This window comes from Uloborus diversus, chromosome 3, assembly GCF_026930045.1.
Source record: "Uloborus diversus isolate 005 chromosome 3, Udiv.v.3.1, whole genome shotgun sequence".
In the NCBI taxonomy this organism is placed as follows: Eukaryota; Metazoa; Arthropoda; class Arachnida; order Araneae; family Uloboridae; genus Uloborus; species Uloborus diversus.
In genome coordinates, this window is record NC_072733.1 from 173,566,230 (window position 1) to 173,593,577 (window position 27,348).

A 27,348-nucleotide genomic window follows, 5' to 3' on the forward strand; every position below is an offset into this window, starting at 1 on the left:
TTTTTTTTTCTGTAGGCTCAAAACTACTGCCAAAAATAAAACATAATGTTTCAATGAAAATGTTCCAATTTATTCCTTTTGAAAAAGCTCAGTTACCTTAACCATTTAACTTTACCCTACATATTCCCCTACTTTACAATTCTTTAGACCTAACACATGATCATGATTGTAAGTAAGTCTTTCCTCACAAGTGCCTTTGTAACAGACGTTGAATCACAAAAATTTTCATTAAATAAATATCTTTGTATTTGTATTTGAAATTTATTTAAGAAATTCTGTTGAAGTAGAAAATAAATAAATAAAACTTTCTTAGTTTTTTCCTTTTTTGCTGATTAGTTATAACTACATTGTCCCTACTTTTCCAGTAATTTCATACTGTTTAAGTGCAATGTAATTGAAAAATTCATAGTCAATAATAGGCAATAACTTGAACAAAATTCTTTTCGTTAAAATATCTACCCGTCATTGCATTTTTATTTAAAACTTTGTTTATATTGTTACAAATTCTGTAAATAGTAATTATTTTTATGATTATTTTGTTGTAATCTGACTAAATTTGGCGTTTATTCCATTATCTTTCATCTAAAAGTATCTTAGTAATGTAACCTGTAAATAGTTTCTTATAATGAATAAACACCCCCCTTACATTTGAACAAAGTATATGGTTCCCCCCATTTTTGATTGATAAGATTCGTGAATGAATAAAAAGAAAATATCAGAAACTGGTAGAACATAATAGGATTTTCTGGATATTTCTTTGCTAGGTATAAAATGCCAGGCGTCTTGTGAATAAGAGGGGAGTTAGTTTCGCTTTCTAACTCTTTAGTCTCGTTTTTCACTGCTGTCTCTGAATGTATTAGTGCTTGCGCTGTGATTTTCGAGTTGCTGTTCTTTTCACGTATGTTGGATTTAAATGCGTGGTGTATTGAGTAATGTACAGTGTTTAATGATATTCGATTAATTGCTGGATGTTTGCAATTGTTACCTGCTCTATTATTAATATTTGTAAATAAATCTCCTGTGTTTTCTCAAGAACTGTGTCGTCATTTCGAAGAAAGTTTGAAGTTGTACCAAACTCATAACAATATGTTCCTTTAAAGAAAGAGCTTTTGTGACAACCATGTATATGTACTTTAATCTCCTCCAAGCTAATTATGTGGTCTCCTTGTTTAACTCCTTAACTTCTAACTGTTTTTCAGACTTTACAAAAATAAATCTTCATTATCCTTCCTTGATTCAAATTTACTCATATTTACAGGCTTTCATAGAAAAAGCAAAACAAGTAGAAAACTGGTTGTCTTCAAAAGAGGCTTATCTAACAAACAAAGACATTGGGGTAAGTTTTTTTTTAACATAAATATTATCATATAAATATCTGGATAATTATTACATGAATATTTGATTCATTATTACTTAGCAAATTAGCTGATATAGGAATAGGAGGGAAAACTTTCATTTGGGTAAAAAACTGGCTGACCGGAAGGAAAAAAGGGTAGTTGTAAGGGGAAATTATTCTAATTGGAGTGAGGTTTTAAGCGAGGTTCCTCAAGGATTAGTGTTATGGGCTGTTTTGTTCATTGTTTTTATGAACGATATTCACAAAAATATTTCTGGGAACATGAATTATTTTGCTGATGATGTCAAAGTTATGGGGACTATAGATAATGAAGAACAAGCAAAACAGCTGCAAGAGGATCTAGATCATATTACCGAGTGGGCTGATAAATGGGGTATGGCTGTTAATGTTGGGAAATGTCAAATGCTACATTTAGGGCATAGAAATAAGTGTACAAGTTATTATTTGCAAGGTTCAGTCATTAGTTAGGCAGACAAAGTTACTGATCTGGGGATCTTAATAAGTCAGGATTTAAAGTTTAGCCAACAGTGCAGCATTGCTAGTAACAAGGCCAATAAGATGCTTGGGTTTATCAATAGATCTATTTCAAACAAATCTAAAGAAGTTCTTCTGCCCTTATATAGAAGTTTAGTAAGACCTCATTTGGAGTATGCTGTTCAGTTTTGGTCTCCTTATCTTAAGAAAGACATTAATGTATTGGAAAGGGTTCAAAGGCCAGCTACAAGGCTAATAAATAGACTTTCTCACTTAGACTATGATTCCAGACTTAGAAGGCTAAAAATGTACAGTCTTGAGCAAAGAAGAGACCGAGGGGACATGATTCAGTTGTTTAAATTTATTAAAATGAAAGATGTTATGGGGCTGAAGTTTAGCACTGAAAACAGGACAAGGGGTCATTGTTTTAAGCTATTTAAATCTCAGGCTAACATGCTTATTAGGAAAAATTATTATTATAGCAGGGTAGTGGAACCTTGGGACGGTTTACCGGAAGAGGTGGTAATGAGCAAGGGAGTAGATAGTTTTAAGAGGGCCATTGATCTTCACTGGGGATTGTAAATTGACTAGGACCAGTCTAGCTGGGCCCAGAGCCTGTTGCTGGTCGTCACTTTTGTATTTGTATAAATATCCAAATCATTACTATGTAAATATTTAAAGTAATTGGCTTAGAAAACCTTTATTGGCAGTTTTATGTAAGGCCTTATCGAAAATAAGATTCATTGAAGTATGAGCTATAAAATTATTGGGTGATGACAAAACCAGAAAATCAGGGAAAAGACAAATTTTATCAATCAGGGAAGTTTGAAAAAAAATTACAAAATTCAAGGAAGTTGATTAAATGAAAAAAAATTTTTTTTTTTTTGCTTTGCAAAATTGAGTACCATAACTTCCTGCATGTTATCCACAGATTATGTGCTGAAAAGTGTATAAGTAATCATATGCGGTCCAGGATTATCTGCTTTTTCTGAATGCCCAAGTATTGAGCCTCAATTTACAGCAGGATTCACTAATAGAGACTGCTTCTTTACCTGTACGCTTGTTTATTTTACATAGCCTGAATTTTTCCATAAATGTGATTCAGGCTATGTAAAATCAATAACCGTACAGGCAAAGAAGAAGCAATCTCCATTGGCATTAACTGTTTGTACTGATTACTGACTTAGCACTTTCGCTTTTGCTCATTGTCAGAAGGTAATTGGCACAGTTTCAAGAAGAAATCTTTATTTTTTAATTTAACTTTAATTTTAGCTTTGAGAATATTACTTCATTGTGTTTTTAACTTGGTTGCTAAAATTGTATATCAAATAAAAATCAACTTCTTTTTCTGCCATTGCATTTATTCATGGATTGTATGATGTTTTTTCTTCAGGATTGTATGATCTGCAGATTATATGCCGCCGCTAATAATATGTTTAAAATTACAGTATATTTTTAATTACTAGCCTAAAAACTTTTAAAAAACAACTTTTCAAAAAAATACAATCTTTTCAAAGAGAGTAAAGAGAAGAAACCGTTATCATTGATTACATAAGTTAGGGAAATTTGGTGAACTTAGTCAGGGAAATCGGGGGGAAAGTCAGTTATTTTCACCATTCCTGTCTCCATCCTGAAATACCATATTTGCTCATACTTTATGAAGTGCAGCTTACTTATTAGACTTTAAAAGATGACGGGAATTTTTTTTGTAGCCATTAGTGGTGTGCTGAGGAAAAATTATTTGAAATACAGGCAAACAATGCTGCAAACACTATGCTACATTTAAGGGTAAGTACTAAGTGAGGTTATGACTTTAAGTCTGCATTTGCAAGAGAATTGAAAACAGCTTTTTTGAAAATCGAAGCTGACTCATTTCATTTTTTCGTAGAAAGTTAGGTTTTTATATATTTAAAGCATTTTTACTTACACTAAAATATGCTTTGTTATTTGCAAATCTACTAGTGTATTTTAGTTACACTAGTAACTTTACTTTTCACTTGAAAGAAGTTTTACTTTGATAGAAACTTTACTTTTTACAGGTTTCTCTATGTTATTCTCTATGAATACATTTACTGAAAATTGGATGATAATGACAAATACTTTCACAGTGAATTTCAGTACATGTTTTTTAGAAATTATAATGCGTTTGTTGTGTTCATTACTGGAAAGGAGAAATTATTTTTTTGCGTAACAACCAGCTATGATAGCTTAGCTGTGGGTGTGATCTTGCATACAGTTTCTTCCATACATTTTCTTGTCACTCTGAAATATGTTTATGCAGTTTCTATATAAAGTTTTTACCTTATTTATTTTTAATTTGTTCAAGTTAATGAATATTAATTTAATTTAATTTCAATTTTCAAATAATAATTCATTTTAATAATCATTTTTATTTAAATAATAATTAATTTAATTCAAATTATAATATGATTTTATTTTCAGTTTAGTCTTTCTAAACATCTTGATTTTCTCCAACAAACTTGCTTCAATTTCAAAAAAGTTAGTCGCTAATGTGTTCAAGCCCCTCCATGATGGCCTTCATCAAGATTTTTTCCCCTGATTTCAAGATTTATGACTGTTTTATCCCTCTTTACCAACAGTTTATAGAGTCACTGAAATCATAATTGATCTGCTTACATTCACAGCCGCATTGATGTGTCTTACAAGGGTGTCACCCTCCCCCCTTTTTTTGTAGTAATAGATGATTTTTTTTTCTTATTCTAAGCTGTTGCCAGTTTTTTTTCCTGCCAAATATTTTTTGTTTTTAAATCTTTCACTGAAATTGTTCTAAAGGTGTGTAAACATCCTTTCCAGTAAATTCATGTGATTGAAATATTATTTGCTGCAACACTTTCACGTAAATTTTATTATCCTAATCAAAATCATAAATATTGTATGCCTCAACAGCATTAGTACCTAGCTTACCAATAATGCTCTTAATTGCATAAAGTATAAAACCATTTTTCAGTTTCAAAAAACAATAGAAAAATCAGTGGAGTTTTTCGTAGTCTTCCACATTAAGCTTGAAATCTTTGAAGTAATACAAATGAAAGTGCAATACAAATGACTGTTTGTATATTTTTGTAATTTTAGCAATTTTCTTCACTGATAGGACTTTAATGATAACCTTTATAAGAATTTCTTATCAAAAAAAAAAAAAGGTTTCTTTTGTTACTATCTCAATTTAAATTTCAGGACTCCATGTCAAGTGTTGAAGCACTCATTAGAAAACATGAGAACTTTGAGGAAAGCTTCTTCAATCACTTTGAGAAAACCCGTGAACTAGAAGCAATGGCAAATGATCTTAAGGATCACCCTGACTATGAGCTTATTGAATCTTGGTGGGAAGAAATTTGTCGCAAAAGAGATTTTATACAGGTTGCTTGCAAGCGTCGTAAAGAAACTCTGTATGAAGCGAAGTCACTTCAACAGTTGCTTCTAAATGTATATGAAGTAAGATACAAGTTTTAAAATTCCTTTCTTTGTTGTAATTTGAAATGATATAGCTGTAACTTCAGCAAGTAAAAAAAAAAAAAAAGAAGAGGAGATACTGAAGTACCATTCATAAAAGTCTATCTGGAGACACTTCTAGTTAGTCTTTGATGTGTGGAATAACTTACATCATGAGTGGGAGAACGGATATTTTTCTTTATTTTGAGATATTCTTCTGAGCTCCCACCATGCTTTGTTATAGAAACGGGAGTACAAGTGAAAATCAACTTAAAGAATCAGTCAAACCAATTCTATTGAAAGTAACTGTGTCATCTTTTAGCAATATTGTTGTTTTAAATGTATAGTACAGTAGCTCTTTGACTAAATTTAAAATTTGCTCATTTTATATGGATTCTGAAATTATTGCATTTATTTAAATTTTGTCTTATTTTGTTACTTATGAACTTTCGCAATGCAAGATGCATTCTAAGAATTTGTTGGGAAACTTTTTTTAATAAATTATTTTCTGTAATGAAGTTTATCAAATTATAAGTATACTTTTTGAATGATTGTGAATTAGTTTTCAAATTCTCATTCATATTCATTTCATCAAAAAATATGTGTTAAAGCCTATTTTGTTTTTGTGTAAACTTTTTCTTTTTTTAATGCCTTTAGATGTAAAGCCTCAAATATTTTGTCCGAAAATAATTCTTTCATTCTTGTGACTTATCAACAGAAAACCCAAATTTTCCCTTAAGCTCTCAGGCCAGGGTGCTTCATGCAACCTATTGTTTCCCATATCAATCAGAAACCCTATTTTATAATGGATTTTACCTTCTTCTCAGCCTATAATGAATGTGTCTCAAACAAAACACTTGCGCAGTTCTTTCTATTCAGGTTTCAGGAAAAAGGCTGTTTGATTCCTGTCAATTGCACAATTCACCTTACGATTATTCATTTCAAATTCATATTTTGTTTTGTGATTTTCTCAATTTTACTTGTCTTTAACGATAGATAAGTATATAAGTTAAAGTGATATAAATATGGAAGAATTAATTCAAGTGGCATAGTGCCATGAAGTACACCCACTGAGTATGTATGCAACCAATGATGGTGTGATAAGTAATATTTTTCAATGTTAAAATGGTTATTTTCTGCTGAACTGCAGTTGTAGAAATGAACCAGTTTTACTTCTGGGCTTTTGTGTAGTATTGAAGTTAATTGTAGTTATAGCTAACCTGCCTCAGCATATGCTCATTAATTAATGAAGAATCATTTTTGTATTATTCATTAATGAAGTTTTCAGCTATGGCTATAAAAGTACTTGCAGTGAAATCCTGTTACAACAAACTTTAACCCGTTCTCACCCAACGTTGCTGATGATTTAAAAGTTATGGGATTGTAGAAAATGAAGAACAAGTAAAACAGATTCAAGAGAATTTAGATCATATTACTAAGTGGGCAGATAAGTGAGGTATGGCAGTTAATGTAGGGAAATGTAAGGTGTTACACTTAGGTCTTGGAAATAGGTGTACCAGTTATCGTTTACAGGGTTCAGTCATTAGTCAGGCAGAAAATGTTATTGATCTTTGTATCTTAATAAATCAAAAATTCAAGTAGTCAACAGTGCTGCATTTCAATTAGCAAAGCCAAAAAAATGCTTGGGTATATCAATAGATCTATTTCAAACAAATCTAAGAAGGTTCTTCTGCCTTTATATTGGAGTTTAATAAGACCTCATTTGGAGTATGCTATTCAGTTTTGATCGCCTTATCTAAGGAAAGATATTCCTGTATTGAAAAGGGTTCAAAGAAGGGCAACTAGACTAGTAAGGGGACTTTTAGGTTTAGATTATGATACCAGACTTAATATGCTTAATATGTATAGCCTGAAGCAAAGGAGAGTCAGATGGGACATGATATAGTTGTTTAAATTTAACAAAATGAGAGATGTTAATGGATTAAATTTTTCCGCATAAAGCAGGATGAGGGGTCATTGTTTTAAGCTATTCAAATCTCAGGCTAACCTGGAAATTAGGAAAAATTACTACTACTTTAGTAGAGGGTGATGGGCGCTTGGAACAGCTTACTGGAAGAGGTGAGCAAGGGGGTGGATAGCTTCAAGAGGGATATTGATCTTCATTGGGGACTAATAAACTAACTAGGATCAGCCTAGCTAGACCCAGAGCCTGTTGTTGATTGTCACATTTGTATTTCTAAATGGCTATAACATTCATCATATGCGAGTCTCATGGTATTTGACCTTCATGTACAGGCGTCAGTTTCTACTTTGGGCTTCTCAATAGCACAGATTTATTAATGTAAACAACAGCGAATCACTGCTCTGTGCATGTCATTTAAAAGGTCTAATATGATCTAGTTTATATATTTTATTTTTTCTTTTTTTTTGTTATGTGTAATTGAAAGAGATACATATGGCTGATTAATATATGATTTGATTGGGGAGGAAGGATAGAATATTTTTGCCTATGTTTACCAGATGATTGGGATTCCCCCTCTCAATGAAAATACACATATGATTCAAAGAAGCATTAAAGTGCATGATTATTTTTTCTTCCTTTCTGGTTTCTTTCTTTTTTATTTATTTTTTTTCATTTGGAGACTGGAAAACTGCAATAAAAATGGTAAGCGAAGGGAGAGAGGGTGAATGTTTTGTATTGCATTATGAAGCAGTTTTGAGACTTGTTGCGTGGAATTGTTATTAGTTTAAATTCCTTGACATTAGCTCTTTTCATTAAAATTACAGTATTTACAGATTATTATCACTATTTTGTTTTTTAGTTCTAAACTCATGCTGTTTGCAATTTTGTTTTTGTGCATGTATTATTTATTTTTGTGTGCATAGTTAAAATTTTAGCATTTTACTTCTTTCACTCACTTCAAAGAATATCATATTCTTTATATGAACAACTAGAAATTAGTATTATATTGTTTACACAACTTATATATATATATATAAGTCAGAGTCATTGTTTTGAGCTTCTGATTTTATGAGGGGAGACCCAAAAGAAACCGGACTAATGGCATGCTGACAATCCTCGATGTAGTAGAGTGTTCTTTTGCTAGATGGCTCAAATAGAGACCTTCACAAAACAGCTGTGCAAGTGGCATCAGTGTAGTCAGTCATTATGGCCGATTTAAAAGAGCAAAGAGTTCGCTTGAAACTTTGCTTTCTGCTTGAAAAGTCGGCAATGAAATAGCTTACCCAATGCTTCAACAAGCTTTCAAGAATGATACTAAGAGCCATACACAAGTTTTCAAGTGGTTTGGGCGACTTAAACGTGAGAGTAGATGAGTGTTGAAGATCATGCTCTTTCTGGGCACCATTCAATGTCTCGAAATAGATGAAAACATTGAAAAAATCAACGAGAATGGTCGTTTTACAATTGAAGAAATTTCAGGAGAAACAGGAGTGAGTTGGAACTCGTGTGTGTGATCAGGTGAATGGTTCCTTCACCCTGATAACACTTCCAAACACTCAGCCTTCACTATTAACTGCTACTTGACCTCTCAGGGGTGGCCAGTTGTTCCTCCACCCCCGTATTTGCCTGAACTAGCCCCCCTTTCTCTCCCCATGTGATCTTTTTCTATTTCCGAGGATGAAAAAATTCTGAAAGTGAAGGTTTTTGATGATGTAGAGGCTGTCAAAACTGCTTTGAAGAGGGCACTGAATGTGATCAAAGTTGAAGAGCTCCAGTGGAGCTTCAAACAGTAGAAAAAAAGAATTGACAAGTGTATTGCGTCTAATGGGGAATACTTTGAAGGAGACTGAAGAAATTTTGTCAATAAATTGATAAATAAATATTTTAGAACTAAAATCAGGTTTTTTTGTTTCTCCCCCCCCCCCCATATATGAATTTCTTGCAATGTTAGGTTTAACTGCTGTAAATGCTTGGACCAATGGCGATGTTTCATTTCAGAATGTTTAGTTCCGTGACTGCGCTTCATTTTCTGTGCACTGGTCCTTAAGGGATAAAGGGATCTCAAATTTTGTTGTAACTGGAGTGTTATTGAAAGGGAATTCAAGCAAAAGGGAATTCAATTAAAATGGGATTGAACATTTACTTCTTTGAGTTGCATATTTTGTTGTATTTATTCACTAATGAGATTTTACATAATTTATGTACCTACCATTAATCACTCTGTGTACCTCTTCAAATGTGACATTTGCCCCTAATTTTTCTTAGTTCTGTATTATTAACCAAAAACAATACTAAAATAATGTAAAAGTTTTAAAATGAAAAGATACACTTTGAAAATGCAATAATAGAACCTTTGATGTTGTTGCATTATTATATTTTTAAAGATTTTTTACTATGCTGTATATTTTTTAAAATTTTTTACATGATCTAAGAGGCACTACTGTAAAATATTTTACGTAAGTTATATTATTTTAATGAAATTCTATATGAACTCCATGCTTAAAAATGTTTTTGAGCAGGTTAGTACTTTTTTTGTGCCCCTGCATGACATAATAAAGTTGTTTTTCAACGCAGCTTCATTTATTTTAAAAGTTCTCTATGTGATGTCTATGATATAAAATAAGATTAAGAAAAGCCAGCATTGAAATGTATCTGTTTGAATTAACTAAAAAAACTACTCCTTCATGGCTTAATTTAATGATTTTTTTTTTCAAAAAATCAAATATATTTTCTATTTTTTGAAATTATGAATGGAAAACACCCACCCTGATTAATTAATTTATTTTCTATGTCTTGCAATTGTATGAGCTAAAAATATGTTTTGGACCATTGTAATAAAATTAAATAAATAGATAAATTAAAAGTGCTGAAGAATTTCTGCACACACAATTTTGGTATCAAAGTTAAGTTTTCTCCATATAAATTAGTTTACAAAATATAGCCATTTCAGACTGTGACCAATAAAAGAAAATGCATTTTGATTTGTAATAATTTTAAATTGTTTTAAAATGATAATATCTAAGTATGACAAAGTTTGTGAGTTATAACTAAAAAATTCTGATTATGCATTTCAAGATGGTTTTTTAAAAGGTATTAAAATGACAGCTGAGATAAGTTTGTAAAAAATAATTTTGCTCAAAGTTTTGATGTTGATATGCACTTAGTTCAAAGCAGCTTTTGCAAGGTTTATTATTTTCAATCAAAGTATGTATTTTTTAAAAACTTTTGTTATTTACATGATTTTGTTGAGTGCTATCAAAATAGATGTAGAATGAAATCAATACTATATCTTTATTCAAGGTTTCCAACTGGATGAATGAGAAAATTAAAGTGGCATCTGATGACTCTTATAAAAATCTAACAAATATCTTGAGTAAAACACAGAAGCATGCTGCTTTTGAAGCCGAAATACTTGCAAATCACTCTAGAGTTGTAGATGTTACAACCAAAGCTGTACAACTTATAGATGGAGGGCATTTTGCAGCAACTGAAATACGACAATACATAGAAAGTCTAGAAAACTTATGGGGTCAACTCATGGAAGCAACTAATCTTCAGAAAGAGCACTTAGAAGAAGCTAATAACGTAAGTTTGTTTTAGTAGAACAAAAAAATTAAACTAGTGCATTGAACTTGTTCAGAAATGCTTACTTAGAATCAACTTTTGGGGCGCTAAAAGAAATAACCATTATCTTAAACAATCAGAGAAATATTTATTAATTTTTATTCTTACTAATTTTTGTCAATACATTATTTGTAATTTTCCATAAAAAGAACCACTTATAATTTGTACATAAATTGTTGAAAATTAATTCAAACTAACCAAACTTGTTCTCAGCTATTCAACTTAACTGTGCCTTACCATTTCCTTTCTGAGAACCATTTAAATATTTTGTTATATCAAAGATTTCTTTCTGAACTTTCATGGCATTCAACTGGTTTTTTTAAAAGGCTTCCATATGTACTTGAAAACAAAATAATGAAAAATAATATTGCCATCCTTTGCTCATGTATTTTGTATTAAAACAAAAAAACAATTTCTTTATTTACTTTTATTTTAACAAATAGTCCATGTCTTTATCACAAATAATAGTATGAAGTATAATGTTTATCTTGTGCATAGTCAACTGTTTAGTGAAGATGGTGAAAGTTGATCAAAAATTCGGCATGTCATAAGCCAAAAACACATGAAAAGTAGCTATTTTTGAAAGAAATACTTATATTTTCCTGACTATACTTCCAAACAACTGTAGATGTGTACCAAATTAACTGTTTTGTATGTTTAAAATTTGTTTTCATTTTTTATGATATTGAATAATCAAAATATTGGTTTTCTAATGAATTTGTTGTAGGTCTCTGCAATACAAACATACATACAGGATTTGGTTGGTACTGTTCAGTTTGAGACACAGTATCCAAATACCTTTTACCCGACTGCGCGTGCGTGACACAAAGGAGGGTAATGTGTTTATCAGTCTATGTATGTATGTCTTCCTATGTGGCGTTCTAGGGGCTTAACGCCTTGGTCAATTTTGGTAATTCTTACGTCAATCAATTTGTCTTGACCTTGGGAGTATCACTAAGCACATGCAGTAATCAAAATTCACCATATCAACAACCAGTTGCCATATTTTGTCAGTTCGGGATCGGCGCACGTTTGTGTTGCACACTGTGTCGCACACTACCTGCGTGCTACAAATGCAGTTAGTTTTCGCTGCCTGAATTTTTTTGTTTACTAAGTCTACTAATTGGGATCTCAGTGGCCGAAAGGTCTAAGCGATTGCTTCTCCCACTTGAGGCGCTGGGTCAAGACACCCTTGCTCCGGATGTACTTTCCCCTCTTTCTGATGTGAATTCTTTCATGTGTTCTTTATTTGTATTCTGTACTGTAATGAAAAGTATATTATGCATAACGAAGGCAAGACACTCAGATTGTAGTCCTCATCAAAATAAACCCATGCAATAAGCACCAAAAGAAAGAAAGTCTACTAATTTGATTTTCATCTCTAGCATGTTGCATTTCTTTTTGTCTTGATTCAAGGGACTGAGTTTTGCAACGTGTACTTTCTTGACAGGCTTTTTTAGTTTTGCAAGAAAGATTTGACTGATGACGTTTCAGATTTTGCGTCATCATGATTTATACAGACTGTTTATATAGCTGTGCTGTGGTTAACTTAAGTTTGCGCATTTTTGCCGAAGATCAAGCACATGTAGCTTTAAGCGGAGTTAAGTCCCTAGAGGAACTAATTATCAGTAGTTTAGACTACCGCAAGTTACTTAATAGACCTCACGATACAAACAAACTCTCCCAATGAAATGACAAGATTGCAAAATGTACCGTATCATAATCGTAGTAACTAAGTCAGTAAAAATTACTAAAAAGTGTCAAATAAAAAATTCTTGAATAAAAACAAAAAACCCGACTGCGTAAAAATAAAAAAAATTAAAAAAAATGTATAAGCCGACTAGTTTAGAATGTTATTAAATACTACTGAATAACTCCACCGTTGAAATAGTTTTATAACCGTACACAGATAAGACAAATCATAAATTTAAAAGCAGAATAGAAGGATCTACAGTCAGGGCCCATTCAAATTTTACGGGGTTCCTTGAATCAGAAAGGAATGCGCCTCGACTGTTGATCCTTCTATTCTGCTTTTGAATTTATGATTTGTCTTATCTGTGTATGGTTTTAAAACTATTTCAATGGTGTAGTTATTCAGTAGTACTTAATAACATTTTTTTTAGCCCAACTACTGGGCTTATACATTTTTCTTTTTAATTTTTTTTGGTTTTTATGCAGTCGGGTTTTTTGTTTTTATTTAATAATTTTTTCATATAGAAATTCAAAAAAAAAAAATGTAACATGGAGAGTGTCCTGTGACTCATTGCAATTTAGTGTATATGCAGTCATTTAACTGAAATGTGTAAATCCAGCATGTGGGTTCAAAATCATTTGATAAAAGACGTTCCAAACATTAGGTTAAAGTTAGTTTTGAAACCTAATGTAACACCCTCAGTCAACAGGGTCTAAAATTAAGAAAAAAAATCAGTCAGTGAATAGTTGCTTTGAAAATGTTGTGATTATTACAACGACAGTATTTCAATTAATTGAATGTAGTCACATGGAAATTTTTATGCTTAAAATATGATATAATTTATGACAGGAATTTGTTCTCAGGGGCCAAATTAAAAATGCAATGGCGAATTTATTTTCAGTGTTATCTAGAACTTTGACATTTGCTGAAAATTAATAAATTAATTCTTCATCAAATTGAAAATGCTTTCCTCTTTTATGAAGGATCCTATCTCCTGAATTGAAATAGGCAAGTGTCTGCTCTTTCTAGAGATCTAATTATTTTCTTTCATGAATAAAACAAGAAACTTTAAAAATCCTAACTATATTTTGTTAGTCCATGTTATCTTGAATAAAACATGTGATAAAGTATCCTTAATGTTTAGGTTTACTTTTAAAATGGCCAATTTTCTGTTTTTAGGCCTTGCAATTTAAGCATAAAATTGATGACATAAACTCTTGGCTGGAAGAAATAGATGCACAAATAAGCACAAAGGATTTTGGTTCTGATGTTGTATTATTGCAGCAACATATAAGTAAAAATCAGGTATTGGTTTAATAACTTGTTTTTACGTAGTTTATACTTATTCATTAATTTACCTGATTATTGGAAAGTTCATACCAAAAAATAAATAAATAAATAAATAAATATGTATGAAGATTTTTTTTTTTTTAAAGTAGCTACTAGTTAACCCTTTAAATGCCGCTCTATGTTCCAAGTGCAAAATATTGAATTGTTTCATAAAACATAGGCTTCTTAGGCATCCCCTTACACAATGCAAGAAGAAATTAAAAAAAAAAACAATCTAATAATTTGGGCATGTTACGTTAAATTTTTTACTAAGGCTTTTAATCGATTATGCTTTACACTTACTATATAGCTTCAGTTTTGTATTCATGCAGTAACGCTTAGTATGCATGATACTATTTGTCACATTCATTTCAATTTCGGATAATAAATATTTCAAAATATATAAAAATAGAATTCTGATACCAATCTGATACCAATTACATGAAATTCAAGAGTCGGGGTCAGTCCTTTTTTACCCTGTGTCTATTTTTTTCCCTGTGTCTTTTTTTTCTCCAAAACTACGGAGTCAGAGTTGGAGTCCCACTAATTTTTGGAGACAGGAGTTGGAGTTGACTGCTCTAAAATTCTAGGAGTCTGAGTCGGGAGTTGGTCAACAAGAGCTATTCCCAACAAAATTTATTTGAAGTAAATTTGCCTTTTAGTTGGGAATTAAGATTGACTTTTAGTTTCCCTGTAGGTGTGAATGTTAAGGGAATTGAACATTTCAAAATTGAATGGAAGTTTGTTCAAATCAAAAACATGTTTTCTATACATGCTCTTCTTCAAAAGCGTTTTTCTACAAAATTTGTTTGAAGCAAATTTGCCTGTAAATTCGAGATTTATATTTTTCTCGAATTTCCCCATAGGCGCTATTGATAAGTTTCTTTGAACTATTCAAAATTGAATGAAAAATTGTTCAAATCAAAAAAATGAAATATGGGAATGAGGTGTCTTTGCCAAGATCTTTTGAACAGAAAGAAAAAACTTTGAATAGGACTATTAACTCAAAAGGTATTTGAGGGGGACAGACAGAAAAACCAACAGACACATTTTCCTCATCTCAATACCCTACTTTCCAATTTCAATTTTAAAAATCCATTTAAATATTAAATTTATTTTTGACTTTTTTTTGTTTTAAGTGATATTTTTAAGATGCATTAGCCTTCTTTCTTGCTTTTTTCTTCTTTATCTTACACTTACTTTAAAAGTAGGCCAAAAAGTAAAATCATTGATTGGGGGCCGAATCTCTGGAAAGTCTCATGTGACCAGGGAGGGTAATTTATTGCTAACAGTTTGAAGCCTAAGTGGAGTACTAGAGGAGCTGTAAACATCTTCATTTTCACATACAAAACGGTTTTTTGATATCACTCCCACCCTAAAACTGGAGACGAAGGGGAGGGGGCGGAAAGTGGAACAGTGAAAGGTCAAAATGTCACCCACTTGCTTTTAGATACATCAATAGAGGTTATGATTTTCAATTCTGAGGCTTTTACTAATCACTTAACAGAACTTACGCAGCAACGTAAATTGCCCAGTTTTGTATAGCGCAGGGGTTCTCAAACTGGGTGCCGTGGCACCCTGGGGTGCCATAGGAAGAGGTTAGGGGTTCCGGGTTTTGTCCGCGGTATCAATATATACGTAAGGTGAGTGTGCCGGTTGATTAGTAATTAAATCCTTCATTTTTGGAACAGTAAAACCAAACTTCACTAGATCTCCTTTCATCGTCATCAAAAAGCCTAATGATAAATCCTTATCAACAAGCCATTTTTAACCACCAGGCAACAATGTAATTGTAGCAAAAGTTGTTGCAGAAGAGTGATGTCAAAAACAACTGATCTTATTTTAAGGTAAATTTTGTTTCTACATGGGTACCTGAATTTTAGTTAGAATAAAAAAAAATTGCATACCATTCTTTGAAACCTAAATTGGATGGTTGTCGAATTCAAAAATAAAAATGTTGGGTGCAGTTACTTTTTCCTGAAATTCTATTAATCTAGAAAAGTAAGTTTTAGTACAATAGGAACATGGTTCACCATGGTTATAATATAACACCAGAGTATTTGGGAGGAAAATATGAGCCTGTGCTGCATATGCTGCACGAACTGTATGCTGGTGTGTGGAAAAAACCCCTGAAAATAACGACATATTAACATAATAGAGGGACTAGGGTGCAGCGAGAAAATTCTAAATTTTCAAAGGGTGCTTGCTGGGAGTCGAAAAAGTTTGAGAACCCCTGGAGCGGATTACGCCAATCTTCCCGATCGGGAACAATAAAGTTTGTTCGCTTATAGGATCTATATTTTTGTTGAAATTATTATCGGTCATGTTTGATTGTCAAAAGGATCCCTATTTATAGTTACTCTAGAATATCAAAACATTTAAACATTTTTAAAACATTACAAATTTTTTAATCTGTCTCCGTAAAAATCGGTAAAAAAGCACATTTTTGCCACTTTTTGTAAAAAACAGTAATTGCAAATTAGAACTAGTTTTTCTTTCCAAAACTCAGGTCTATTTTTGGCAATATTTAGAAAAAAAATTAAGTCCTTACAAACAAAACTTTATTTTTTACGATTTCTTAAAGTTAATGTTCTTTTTTGGGAACATTGGCTTAAAAGTTATTTAGTAGTTTCTAAGTCCTTTTGAACAGAAATATAATATTTAAAACACGTTTAATGAAAATTTAGAATTCTAAAATGAACACTCAATTAATTAAACTTGAAAACATAATTCTGTAGATTTTGTAAACAGAGCTAATAATTAACTCTCCTAAACAGCAGCATTTTGACTGAAAGATACACTTTTAGAATAAGGATCAAGAATAAATAGTTATGTTCGATCAAGTATTTTTAAATGAAAAGTTTTGGACTTGATAATTTCCGCTTATTCAGTATAATGGTTTTGTAATGTTGTTGATCATTAAAAATGAAAATACATCTGTAAAATAAAGATCCAACACATTTCTTGATTTGCAAAACTTGAATATTAATATAACCTGCATACCTTTAGCTCCACAGAAAATTCAGCTGAGTTTATTTGATCACTCAGCATGTCCAACAAAGGCGATGAAAAAAAAGAGAGGGAAAAAAATGAGTTTTCAATATTGTAAACTATTGTCAACATTGTATGCTTCAGAAATAATTATTGCCTTTCTCTCTAACTGACTTTGAAAAGAATGCCAAGGAGTAAAAAATGTAACTTTATTTATCAGGACTGAATTAATGAAGACTAAAATTGTCCAAATATTATTGGGCTCATTAGTAAGATGTTTGTAGTAAATGAGAACTTAAATGAAAATGAATAAAATCTACAGCAAGCTAAGGAAACAAAAACTTATTTGGCTCTACAACCAAATGTTTTTTAAATAAAGTTGAGTTTTATTAGTGACCACAATATCAAAGCAAACAAAAAGCATTAAAAGGAATTTAAGCCAAAAATCATGTAAGATTTCAGAAGTATTTTTCATCATATTTAGGTTCAAATCTACTTAATTAAACTTTTGCATTTATAATTTTGTGTACTGTACTTAGTTTTTGCCATTCAGGGGTGCCCCCATGGGAAGTCTTGGTAGGTCATTGTAATAATTTTCAAATGTGATTAATGTCTCTTCTTATTAATTGCTGGTTAAATGTACTCTGGTGTAAGAAATTTAGAGAATTTTCATAGTTGATTTACAATCTCAGGAACTACTGGAAAGATTTTAATAAAATTTGGTCTGAGCATAGGTTGATATAATCAAACAAAATAAACACTCAACAGTTATAATGGACACACATGTTTGATCGTAACACTCATGGGAGTTTGATGGTCTAAAACTGCAGTTGCAGGATACCAAAAAGAAATGGTTTAGTAAGAGGTATGGTCCTCTCTTATAGCTATACAGGCCTTGCAACATGCAGTCATACTGGAAATTAGGCAGTTTATCAGCGCTTGTGGCAATTGGTCCCACTCATTCAGCAACACTGTTTTCAGTTCCTGGATGGTTCTTGGAGGAGGATTGCAAGTTGCAGTTGCCCTCCCAAGAGCATCCTAGACATGCCCTATAGGGCTGAAGTGTGGAGGCCTGGCTGGTCAATCCATCTGGCGAATATCCTCACTCTCGAGAAATTCGTCAACCAGAAAAGCTCTATGTGGCCTCATGCTATTGTCATTAAGATGAACTCAGGGCTCATTGCACTCTGAAAAAGCCAAGCATTGGGCTCCAAGGCCCCATTCCTATTCCTCACACCAGTCACAGAGCCTCCGTCAAAGACATGGAGAGGTGTGCTGCCATCCAACATGATGCCTGGCCAGACCCTTACATCACCATAATTGTCAATTTCATGGACATTGGAGGGTAGGTAGCGGGTCCCTGACACTCTCCATGTGAATGTATGGTGAGAATCGTTGTTTTGGCTAAAAGGGGACTCGTCGGTTAACAGAGTGGTTGCCCATTGCTCCATACTCCAATCACTATGGTGCCTGCACCATGTTAATGGGAATCTCCTGTTCATAGACGTAAGCAGGATGCAAACACCCGGTCTTTTAGCATACAACCCTCTCTCATTCAGTCTGTTGGAAACAGTCGCCCTTGTAACATAGCATAGGCAGATCCAAGGAGGGGGCAATGCCCCCCCCCCCCGAAGACAATTTCAAGAATAGTTAAAATCCCTTTTTTTTGAGCAAAAATGTAAAACATTTCCTTTATAACAGGGGTTCCCACCCCCTAAAGGCAAGGGCACATCCCCTCAATATCATTCAGACCCCCTCATTGAGAAAATTACCCATTAAAACACCCCCTAAAAATTGACCCCCTTAACCCCCCCCCCCCCCCGAAGGGCATCCCTGCTTATGATACATACAAAGTCTAAAAATAAGGAAAACAATGAGAGGAGACCATGGCCACCCTGAAAAACTTTCAAAAATAGTTAAAATCCTTTTTTAGAGCTAAATATAAAAAAATCTTATTATTCCTCTAAGTCTAACAAGAATATAAACACAACGCCAGGGAGCCATACAACCACACTGAGGAAATTTCAAGTATAGTTTTTTAAACCCTCTTTCCTAGCTTAAATTGAAAAAAAAAAAAAAAAACTTCATTGTAATTCATGTGAAGTCTAGCAAGAATGGAAACAACGCCAGAGGGAGCAGGGTTGCCATACGTCCCGGATATCAAGGGACAGTCCCGTATTCTGAAAAATTGTCTCGCGTCCCAGAGAACTTTCATACTGGACGGCTACAGTCCCATATTCTAGCTTATAACAATATTTTAGAGAACGAGACATTATTCAAAAAAATCATGTGGCAGCCAATGCAAAAATTTTTTTAGTTTTGATTTGGTTTGTATGTTTTTGTTTTGGCGGCAGACCATGAGGAGCTGAATGGTTGCTTTTTTGTAAAGTTTAATGCTTTGTCGCGATTAAATTTTTCAGATTTATCATAAATAGACATTCTACAGTGGAAAGTTATACGCCAAAAAAACGATTGTTTGTGTTTTGGGATGAATGGATGACCGTAGAAATATGGAGTTAGAGTTCCTCCAAAAAAGTACTCACCCATAAATATACAGAGAAAAATCTTCCGAAAGCAATTAAAACATGGTTGTTTATCACCTCTTAGAAGCACAACATAACCAGTAATTGCCCTCAACCTCATAAACATCTCCCCCCTCCTCTTTCACTCCTAGAAGTCTGTCCCGTATTAACTGTTCCTAAATCTGGCAACCCTGAGAGGGAGAGTTCGGCCAACCCAAGAAATTTTCAAAAATATCAAGTGTATACCAAATCTTTGGGTTCATTTAGCCTAATGGATTCGTCTTGTTAGATGTGTTTACTTCCCCGTGGGGAAAAGAAAAGGGATATGTGTTAGTAAGTGTCCGAAAGATTTATGACCATGGTATGTCCCACTAAGCGAGCAAGAAGTGCCGGATGGTTTCCGTTCTCTTTGGAAGGTATGCATATTTTTTGCTGTTAAGGCAAATAAAAAATAACCATGACTTTGAAATCTAGAAAATTTCTGTCTAGTTTCATATGTAATTCGATATAAAAATGTGGTATTTTGAGATATAGATGTAGCAACCACTTGAAAATAAATACTTTGCCATACACCGAAATTTTTTGTTCTGTGTTTTTCGTACCAGCGGCATGCTCGTACTCGTACCCCAAGTCTCTTTTTTACACGACTCTACACTGTGGAGTCTACCACGGCCTAACATCATTAAAAGTCTTCAAGAATTATGTTTCTGCAGCTTCAAAAAAATTGCTGATCCTCTAAAAGTTACTCATGAATCATGAATTACTTACATTTGCAATTTAAAGAGTTCAATTTTGAAAAAATTTTGGGAGTGGACCTCAGAATCTATTTAACCAACCTTACCAAAGATAGTCTAGAATGTGCTTTTAAGTCTATAAGTTGGTAAAATTTCTTGGGATTGGGCCTTTTATTCTCCCCTCCCCTTAAAATCACCAAAAATTGTCTAAAAGAGCCTTTTTAGAGAACAATTTCGAGTGGAATGCTCCAAACCTCTTCTCCCCTACCATTATCAAAAATAATTAGAATGCATCTTTAAAACTGCAAGTTAGAAAAATTTCTTGGTTAAGCCCTTCAATTTCTCCTCCACGTATCATTATGAAAAGATTGTATTAAACAAAGTTTTAAGGTGGTTCAAAAATAAATGTAAAAAAATATTTATCCTATGTAGCGAGACACCACTCAATATTTTTAGAGTTGTGGATAGGAAGCTAAAATTCTTCCAACATGTTACTAATTCAACTGAATGAGGGTGCTCAACCCCCTCCCCCAAACTTCATAAGTATGGGGTACAGGGTTAAAAAAGTACATTGAACTGCAAAAACAATGCTACACATTATAATATACACTAGTAATATGCATATACATTGCATTAAAATAATTATTTACCAAAAAAACAGCTAGGGAAATTAAATGTTTCTAAACTTGCAGCATTTTCTACACTATGGCTAATGTTAAATTAAAGGGTCATTGAGCACTCTCTTAAACTTTGAGTAAGAAGCTAAAACTTTTACAGCATAATACAATTAGTAACTCTAAAAAAAAAAAAAAAAAAATAGGGGATCTGCTGGACTTCAAGCTTGAAGAAAAAAATAAAAAAACACCCTAATACGTTTTTCGCTCTACAATTGCAAAAAAAAAAAAAAAAAAAAAAAATCCGCCAGAGAAACCCCGAACCTTCCTCTTCTTAACATTATTGGAGATAATTTTTGCATTTTTAAGGTTTCAATTTCAAAAAAATGGGCAAGGGGAGTATCACACCCGAGCCCTTAATATTACTAAAGACAGTTAAAATGCATTTCTACGATTACAAATTGGAAAAATTTCCTTGGATGGGCCCTCAATTCTCTCCCCCTTCTAACATCATCAAAGATCCTCTAAAACTGCATTCTTATTGCTACAATATCGAAAAATAGACATGAGAGCGCCATTGAACCTCTTCTCTCCTAACATTACCGAAGATTGCCAAAAATGCATTTTTAAGACTACAAATTCGAAAGTTTTACGGGGGAGAAACCCCTGGGCCCCCTTTACTTTGGAGTTAATATTATACTTATGGTTGGTTCACATCGGCTTCCTCTTAAATCAGAAGTTCTAGACAGTCGCCTCAGAACAAACAGTACTGATTGCAGGAATACCACTTTGAGGCGACGATATATGCACACATTTGTTAAGAAAAAAAGACTACAAGAATTCTGGCTGGATCTCCTGCTGTTACATAGGTTCCTGTGACTGCACACAGGTGCCAGGAGAGCTAAGAAGCTGTAGGCCTTCTGTTATGCCTCGCTACAGGGATGCCCACCTAGTGGGCGCCATTGAAATTTTTAGGGGATGTTTTTAGGAGTATTTTTCTCATATTGGGGGGGGAGTCTCCACGATTTGATGGGTTGTGCCTTGCCCTTAGAGGAGATGAGCACCCCTCCCTCGCTAAAATGGACAAATGGTGATCTTCTCTGCCGTAGCTCTTTGAGGACCTTGCCCAGGCTTTCTTCCGATAGATCCGGTGTCCTGCAACTGTTTCTGTAGGTTAACTCTCTGCATATCTGGACCTGCGATTGGCCTGCCTCTAGCCTCCCACACTTCGCCACCTCATTCCATCATCTAAATGTTAGTGGTTATTCATTTTTACTGTTCTGATGTGAATTTAACCGATTGCTGCAAGATAACAGTAAGAAAATTAAAATATACAAATTCTCACAATTTATTTCGCCAGTGTGCATGATCATATTTTGTCATACAGAAAAATTTGGAATTTCATTTGGTAAATTGAGAATTTCCCCTTTCCAAAACTTCAAGTTCAGTGCATCTTTGTCGTCATTATTAATGGAGAGTTAACAATAAACAAGAATTTGTTTTTCACTTAACTAGATGTTCTGTGAAGATGCATCCCCTTCATGCTAAATTTTTCTAATATTCACTAACTGGAGTAATCTAGTTGTTTTAAAAATATTTGAATTTTACTTCCAATAACATGTTAATCTTATTCCACATGTGATGCAGTGAGAAGCAAAGGGAAGTGGACATTTTCAAGTTTTGAGTAAAATACATTTAAAGATAACGTCCTAAGTAGGCTTTCATTGTTTTTTTTTTCCTAAATCATGCTGTACAACAGCACCTACCAGGGCTACTAGTACTATCTCTTGCCCCAAGGCAGAGGAGAGGTTCTCTTACTATTTGTTCTGTTTATCTCCAAATTTTTAATTTTGCCACTTACATCCCTTTGCTTCTCGCTGCCTCATGTGTAAAATGATTCAATTTAAAAAAAAATGATGGCTTAACTAAGTAATCTCATAAAATAGTTAAATGAACTTCTGTTGATATATTTCTCCTTTCAACTCTGAATGTACACACAATAGGGCCATTTCCATGGACACTTTCGACCTTGGAAAAACCTGCTTTTCACCACATTCGGGTTATTTGTGGGGTATATGGATTTTTTCTCCTCCTGCTTGCTTCTGAGAGCAAAGCGAAATTTTATCCAGAATGCATTATGCAAAACAAGTTCGTCTACTAGCCGCTAAAGATGCTGGGTAAAAACCGCTTTCTGTGGCACAATTTAAGACCTCTTTTTACATAGAAACGGGGAATTTTTCAATCGGTTTTTTGCGGAGCCAGAGCGAGGATTTACCGGGTCGAAAAGTGTGTTGTGAACACGGCTAATGTATGCTACCATGTTACTTACTTCCTTTAACTGTGAAACTGACTTAACCTTTTACAACTAACAGATGAAATCATTCAGTAATATTATATTTCAAACTAAAAAATGCTGTTTTATTTCAGGAAATTCAAAAAGAAGTTGAAGAATATGCAGAAAACTTTAAAATGTTAAACACTTTTGCCGAAAATTTTCAAAAATCTACACACCTTCCTACAGATGAAATATTGTCCAACTTCAAGAATGCTGTTCAAAGGTATGCTTTCTTAAATCTCTATTTGATGTAATTTGCCTAAAATTAGTTACTGATAATCAAATTTTCCAGACTGCATGCGGTGGAAAATGCTGTCCAAGAAAGAGAAATGAAACTACATGAGGCACTCTTCTTAGCTAGGCTAGACACTGATATCAATGATGAGCTTTCTTGGATTGAAGAGAATACAGCAGTTTGTGATTCAGATGACTATTTTGATGATCTGTTGACAGTTCAAGCACTACAAAAAGAGTTACAAGTGAATACTTTGTCTATATAAAATTACATATGTCTTCTCCTTTTTAAATATCTAACATTCCAATGATATATTTGTAGGCTCTAGAAACTGAAATGCAATCTCGAGAAAGGCTCATTTTTTCTGTGATTGAAAGAGGAAGAAGGTCAGATGATTCTACAGCAGAGGCTAAGGTGAAATATTTAGAAGAAAGACTTCAACAATTGAAAGATTCAATAAGTCTGAGGCGACTGAGATTGGCTGATGCATTGGAAGCTCAGACGGTCAGTTTCTCATTTTGAATTTATAAAAAACTTTGTACATGAAAATTCAAATTTGATGTTGAAAAAAAGCTTAGCAGCATTATTTTATGGGGCTTAGTGCAGCCCTTATTTTGCACTCAGCATGAAAGTAATATTTGAGCAAACAATGATGTTTCTTATGTAAAAATGTATCAATTAGTTTGCTTCAATGAGTTACATTTATCCGAAAGTCTATAACCAGTAATGAAACTTTCATGGGAGTACCATGGAGTTTCGAGTATTTTAAATTAATGAATCCTGGAATTCTGTAGTTTTATTAATTAAAAATTCCTAGGTTTTGGTTAGAGAAAGTTTTGATTGATTGTTTATAGACATCAAAAGTCTTGATAGACATAATTTAACACTTTGAATAATGCAACATAGATACATTGCGAATGGTTATTAGTCAACAACAGTTATTTAAAATTCTTCTTCTGTAAGAAAACAGCTTAGATAATGTTTTTCTTAAACTGCAAAGCATTAATAATCTCAAAACATTCATGTTTTGATGAATTGGAACAACCGTTTTCTTAGACTCTTTTGACAGCGCACCTGTTCCTTGTCAATAAAATCCACCAAATTAGCCTGGAATAAGGCATTAGTAGAGCATAAACGATACTAATTTCATAAGCAATGAAAAGAAGTAATATTTCAAATATTTATTTTTAGAAATCGTTAAAGAATTGAAAAGATTACAGAAATCGTTTCTCATAAAACGTTTCAACACGGTGTGAACAGATAATATTGTTGACAGTTTAAGGGGGTTCATGACCCTTGTATCCGCCTCTGCTTGCTTGAAGCACTTTTATCCGATCAGTTTTACCCCTGAGTGGTAGAACTTTTTAAGCAGATTCAAATTGATCCATTGCAAATTAAGATTGTTAATGTTAGTTTATATAACACATTACTGTATGATGTGGAAATTTCTGTGGAAAAGCACTTCAGTATTTCTGCTACATTGCAAAACTCAAAACTGGCTTTAAAACTCATCTTCTCAAAGTCTTGTGGAGCTTGTATTGAGATTTATGTGGATTTGTATAAGGAAAAATAGTGCTCCCATGGGACACAAAACTACTCAATGTGAATTCCTGAGCATCAAAGAACATCTGAGCCATATTTGGCAAAAATGCGACATAAACTAAATTTGTAAAAGGACACACACGCACGCGCATACAAATAAACCTCTATTTTTATAAATAAAAACCATATGAGCTGATATGAAAACTTGTACTTGTATATAATTTGATTCTTTTTACCGAAAAATTTAATATATACTTTTGACAGTACTTCTTTGAAGTTGCTCAAGCAGAAATGTGGATAAAAGGAAAACTAGCTCTGATAGCAGGATATGACCCTGAGCGGGATATCTATTCAGTTCAAGTAAGCTATTATTTTATTTCTGTCTCTTACTTATTGTATGAATTTGTAGGAAAGATTGCAATATATTTGTTGCTTTTAGGCTGTTCAAAAAAAGTTAAAAGCGGTAGAAGCATCAATTGATGGATATCGTCACAACATCCTTTCTTTGCAAGAATTCAGTGCAAATTTGTCTTCCAGGGGACATTTTGATAGTGAAAATATTGAAAAGAAACAGGTAATATATAATTAAACCATTTGTTTATGCTTAGTGTCATTCATTTGTGCACTATGAAGACCATTTTAAATTACTTTTAGGAAGAATTAAATGATCATTTTGAAATGATCCGAGAGATAGTTCTGAAGCAGACAGCTGTTCTACGGGAAAAAGAAGACTATTATTTATTTGAAAAAGAAGTTAAAGAAGAACTATCTCAGATTAATACAATATTAAATGTTGCAAATTCATCTGATCAAGGCAATGATGTTGAACACGTTGAGGTAAAAATTAAGTTTACATATTCTTGTATATTATAGTATCCTTTTAACTATCAGTTCAGCAATTAAAAAAATGCATATATTATAACCTAAGTTACACAATAATAGAATTGAAATGTCATAAAAATGGAACTTTCTGAATTATTAAAACATATTTCTATTTATTTGCATCAAAGGGAACTCCCAAATGAAAAAAAAATCAATGTTTAAAGTTTTATAATGTATTGAAATTAATAATAAATAAAACTATAAATAGAACTTCTATTTTTTTAATGAAAAAAATTCTTGCATTTTAGTGGCATTTCTACGTTTAAAAGTGTACTTAACTATTTGCCTTCAAATTACTCATGAAGAAAAGGTCTGTAGTAACTAACCATTCAAAACATCCATTTTAAGCAGATTTTGAGAATAGAGAATGTAAAAGCATATTCATATGTAAAGTTATTATAAAATGTAAAGTAAAAAATAAATTCTGAAGAAGCAATATTCTTTAAAATGAAGTAAAAGCTGAAATAGTTATTTGCACTTAAATCGGCAAAAGCATATTTTATACATAAACTAGATCTTTATTCATATAATCTCTATTTTTCTGTACAACTCCCATAAATGATTTGTCTAAGAATAAGCAACTTTTAAAGCATGATGTCATTTAGATTTTAGAGTAAAACAATTTTCATCAAGCATTACAATTTTTAATTAAGTCTTACAATTTTAACCGCAATATCAATTTTTACATACAGTCCTTACTACAAAAATTTGATGTCTTCCGCAACAAGTTACATGCACACGAAATCAACGTGACAGTTTTACAACAAACAGCAGAATCTCTTATTGCAGAAGGGCATTCAGAATCTCAAAGCATAAAAGAGCTTTTACAAGAACTACAGACAACTTGGATGCAATGCAATGAAGCGGCAGATTACCGGTACAAAGTACGTAAAACTTTTAGTATCATTCTTTATTTTGCTCTAAAGTGACTGGCTGAATGTCTTTATTATTTCTGATTTCAGCACTGAAAAGACTTTTTCCTGTGGAAAAAAGCATCAATCATTTGCTTCCAAAGTTACGACTTTCTGTAATATTTTTTTTCAATACAATGCAAATGCTTGCAATAAAGGGTTATCTAAAATACCTACAGTTCAATAATAATATTATATTAGTGAAAAAAGCTGAATGCATTTTATGTCAGCATTGTGACCTTTAGTTATGACTAGCTTGCTCAAATAATTATAAATTGTTTTCTGCACATAAGTGAGTTTGCAGTGCTAACTTCTTTTCATAGGTAGGAAAATGTGGGGCAAAGTGAAATGGTTAAGATGACTGAGTTATTTCGGAATGAACAAATCGGAAATTTATTTTGAAAATTGCAGTACATAAAGAAAGAACATTGTATTTTATAGTAAAACTTGCGTTTGAAACAGTATTTTTTATTTTTGACAGTAAATTTGAGTTTATAGAAAAAGTGGAAAATTTTCACTTTTTTTCATGGGGCAAAGTGAAAAATAAAACATTTTTCTAAATGAAATATTTTCTATTCGATTATAAAATATATTTTTGATCAAAAGAATCAATAACTAAAAGGTTGAATGAAGAAATGGAAAGATAATGAAACAATAAACGCATAATTAAATGAATAAATCAATTAATACATGAAGAAAAATAAATGAGCGAGTAAAGGAATGAATGAATA

At 32.6% G+C, this 27,348-nt stretch overlaps 1 protein-coding gene across 1 annotated transcript in view; it reads left to right on the forward strand.

Moving 5' to 3' along the window:
• LOC129219053 (spectrin beta chain-like) overlaps positions 1-27,348 on the forward strand; it is a 321,265-nt gene that overhangs the window by 268,979 nt on the left and 24,938 nt on the right. The window contains exons 55-65 of the mRNA XM_054853373.1: positions 1,259-1,336; positions 5,027-5,284; positions 10,506-10,790; positions 13,702-13,827; positions 23,140-23,270; positions 23,340-23,526; positions 23,604-23,786; positions 25,089-25,184; positions 25,264-25,398; positions 25,479-25,661; positions 26,399-26,590. Of these exons, the coding sequence (XP_054709348.1) occupies positions 1,259-1,336; positions 5,027-5,284; positions 10,506-10,790; positions 13,702-13,827; positions 23,140-23,270; positions 23,340-23,526; positions 23,604-23,786; positions 25,089-25,184; positions 25,264-25,398; positions 25,479-25,661; positions 26,399-26,590 (1,854 nt within the window). The remainder of the gene's footprint in view (positions 1-1,258; positions 1,337-5,026; positions 5,285-10,505; positions 10,791-13,701; positions 13,828-23,139; positions 23,271-23,339; positions 23,527-23,603; positions 23,787-25,088; positions 25,185-25,263; positions 25,399-25,478; positions 25,662-26,398; positions 26,591-27,348) is intronic.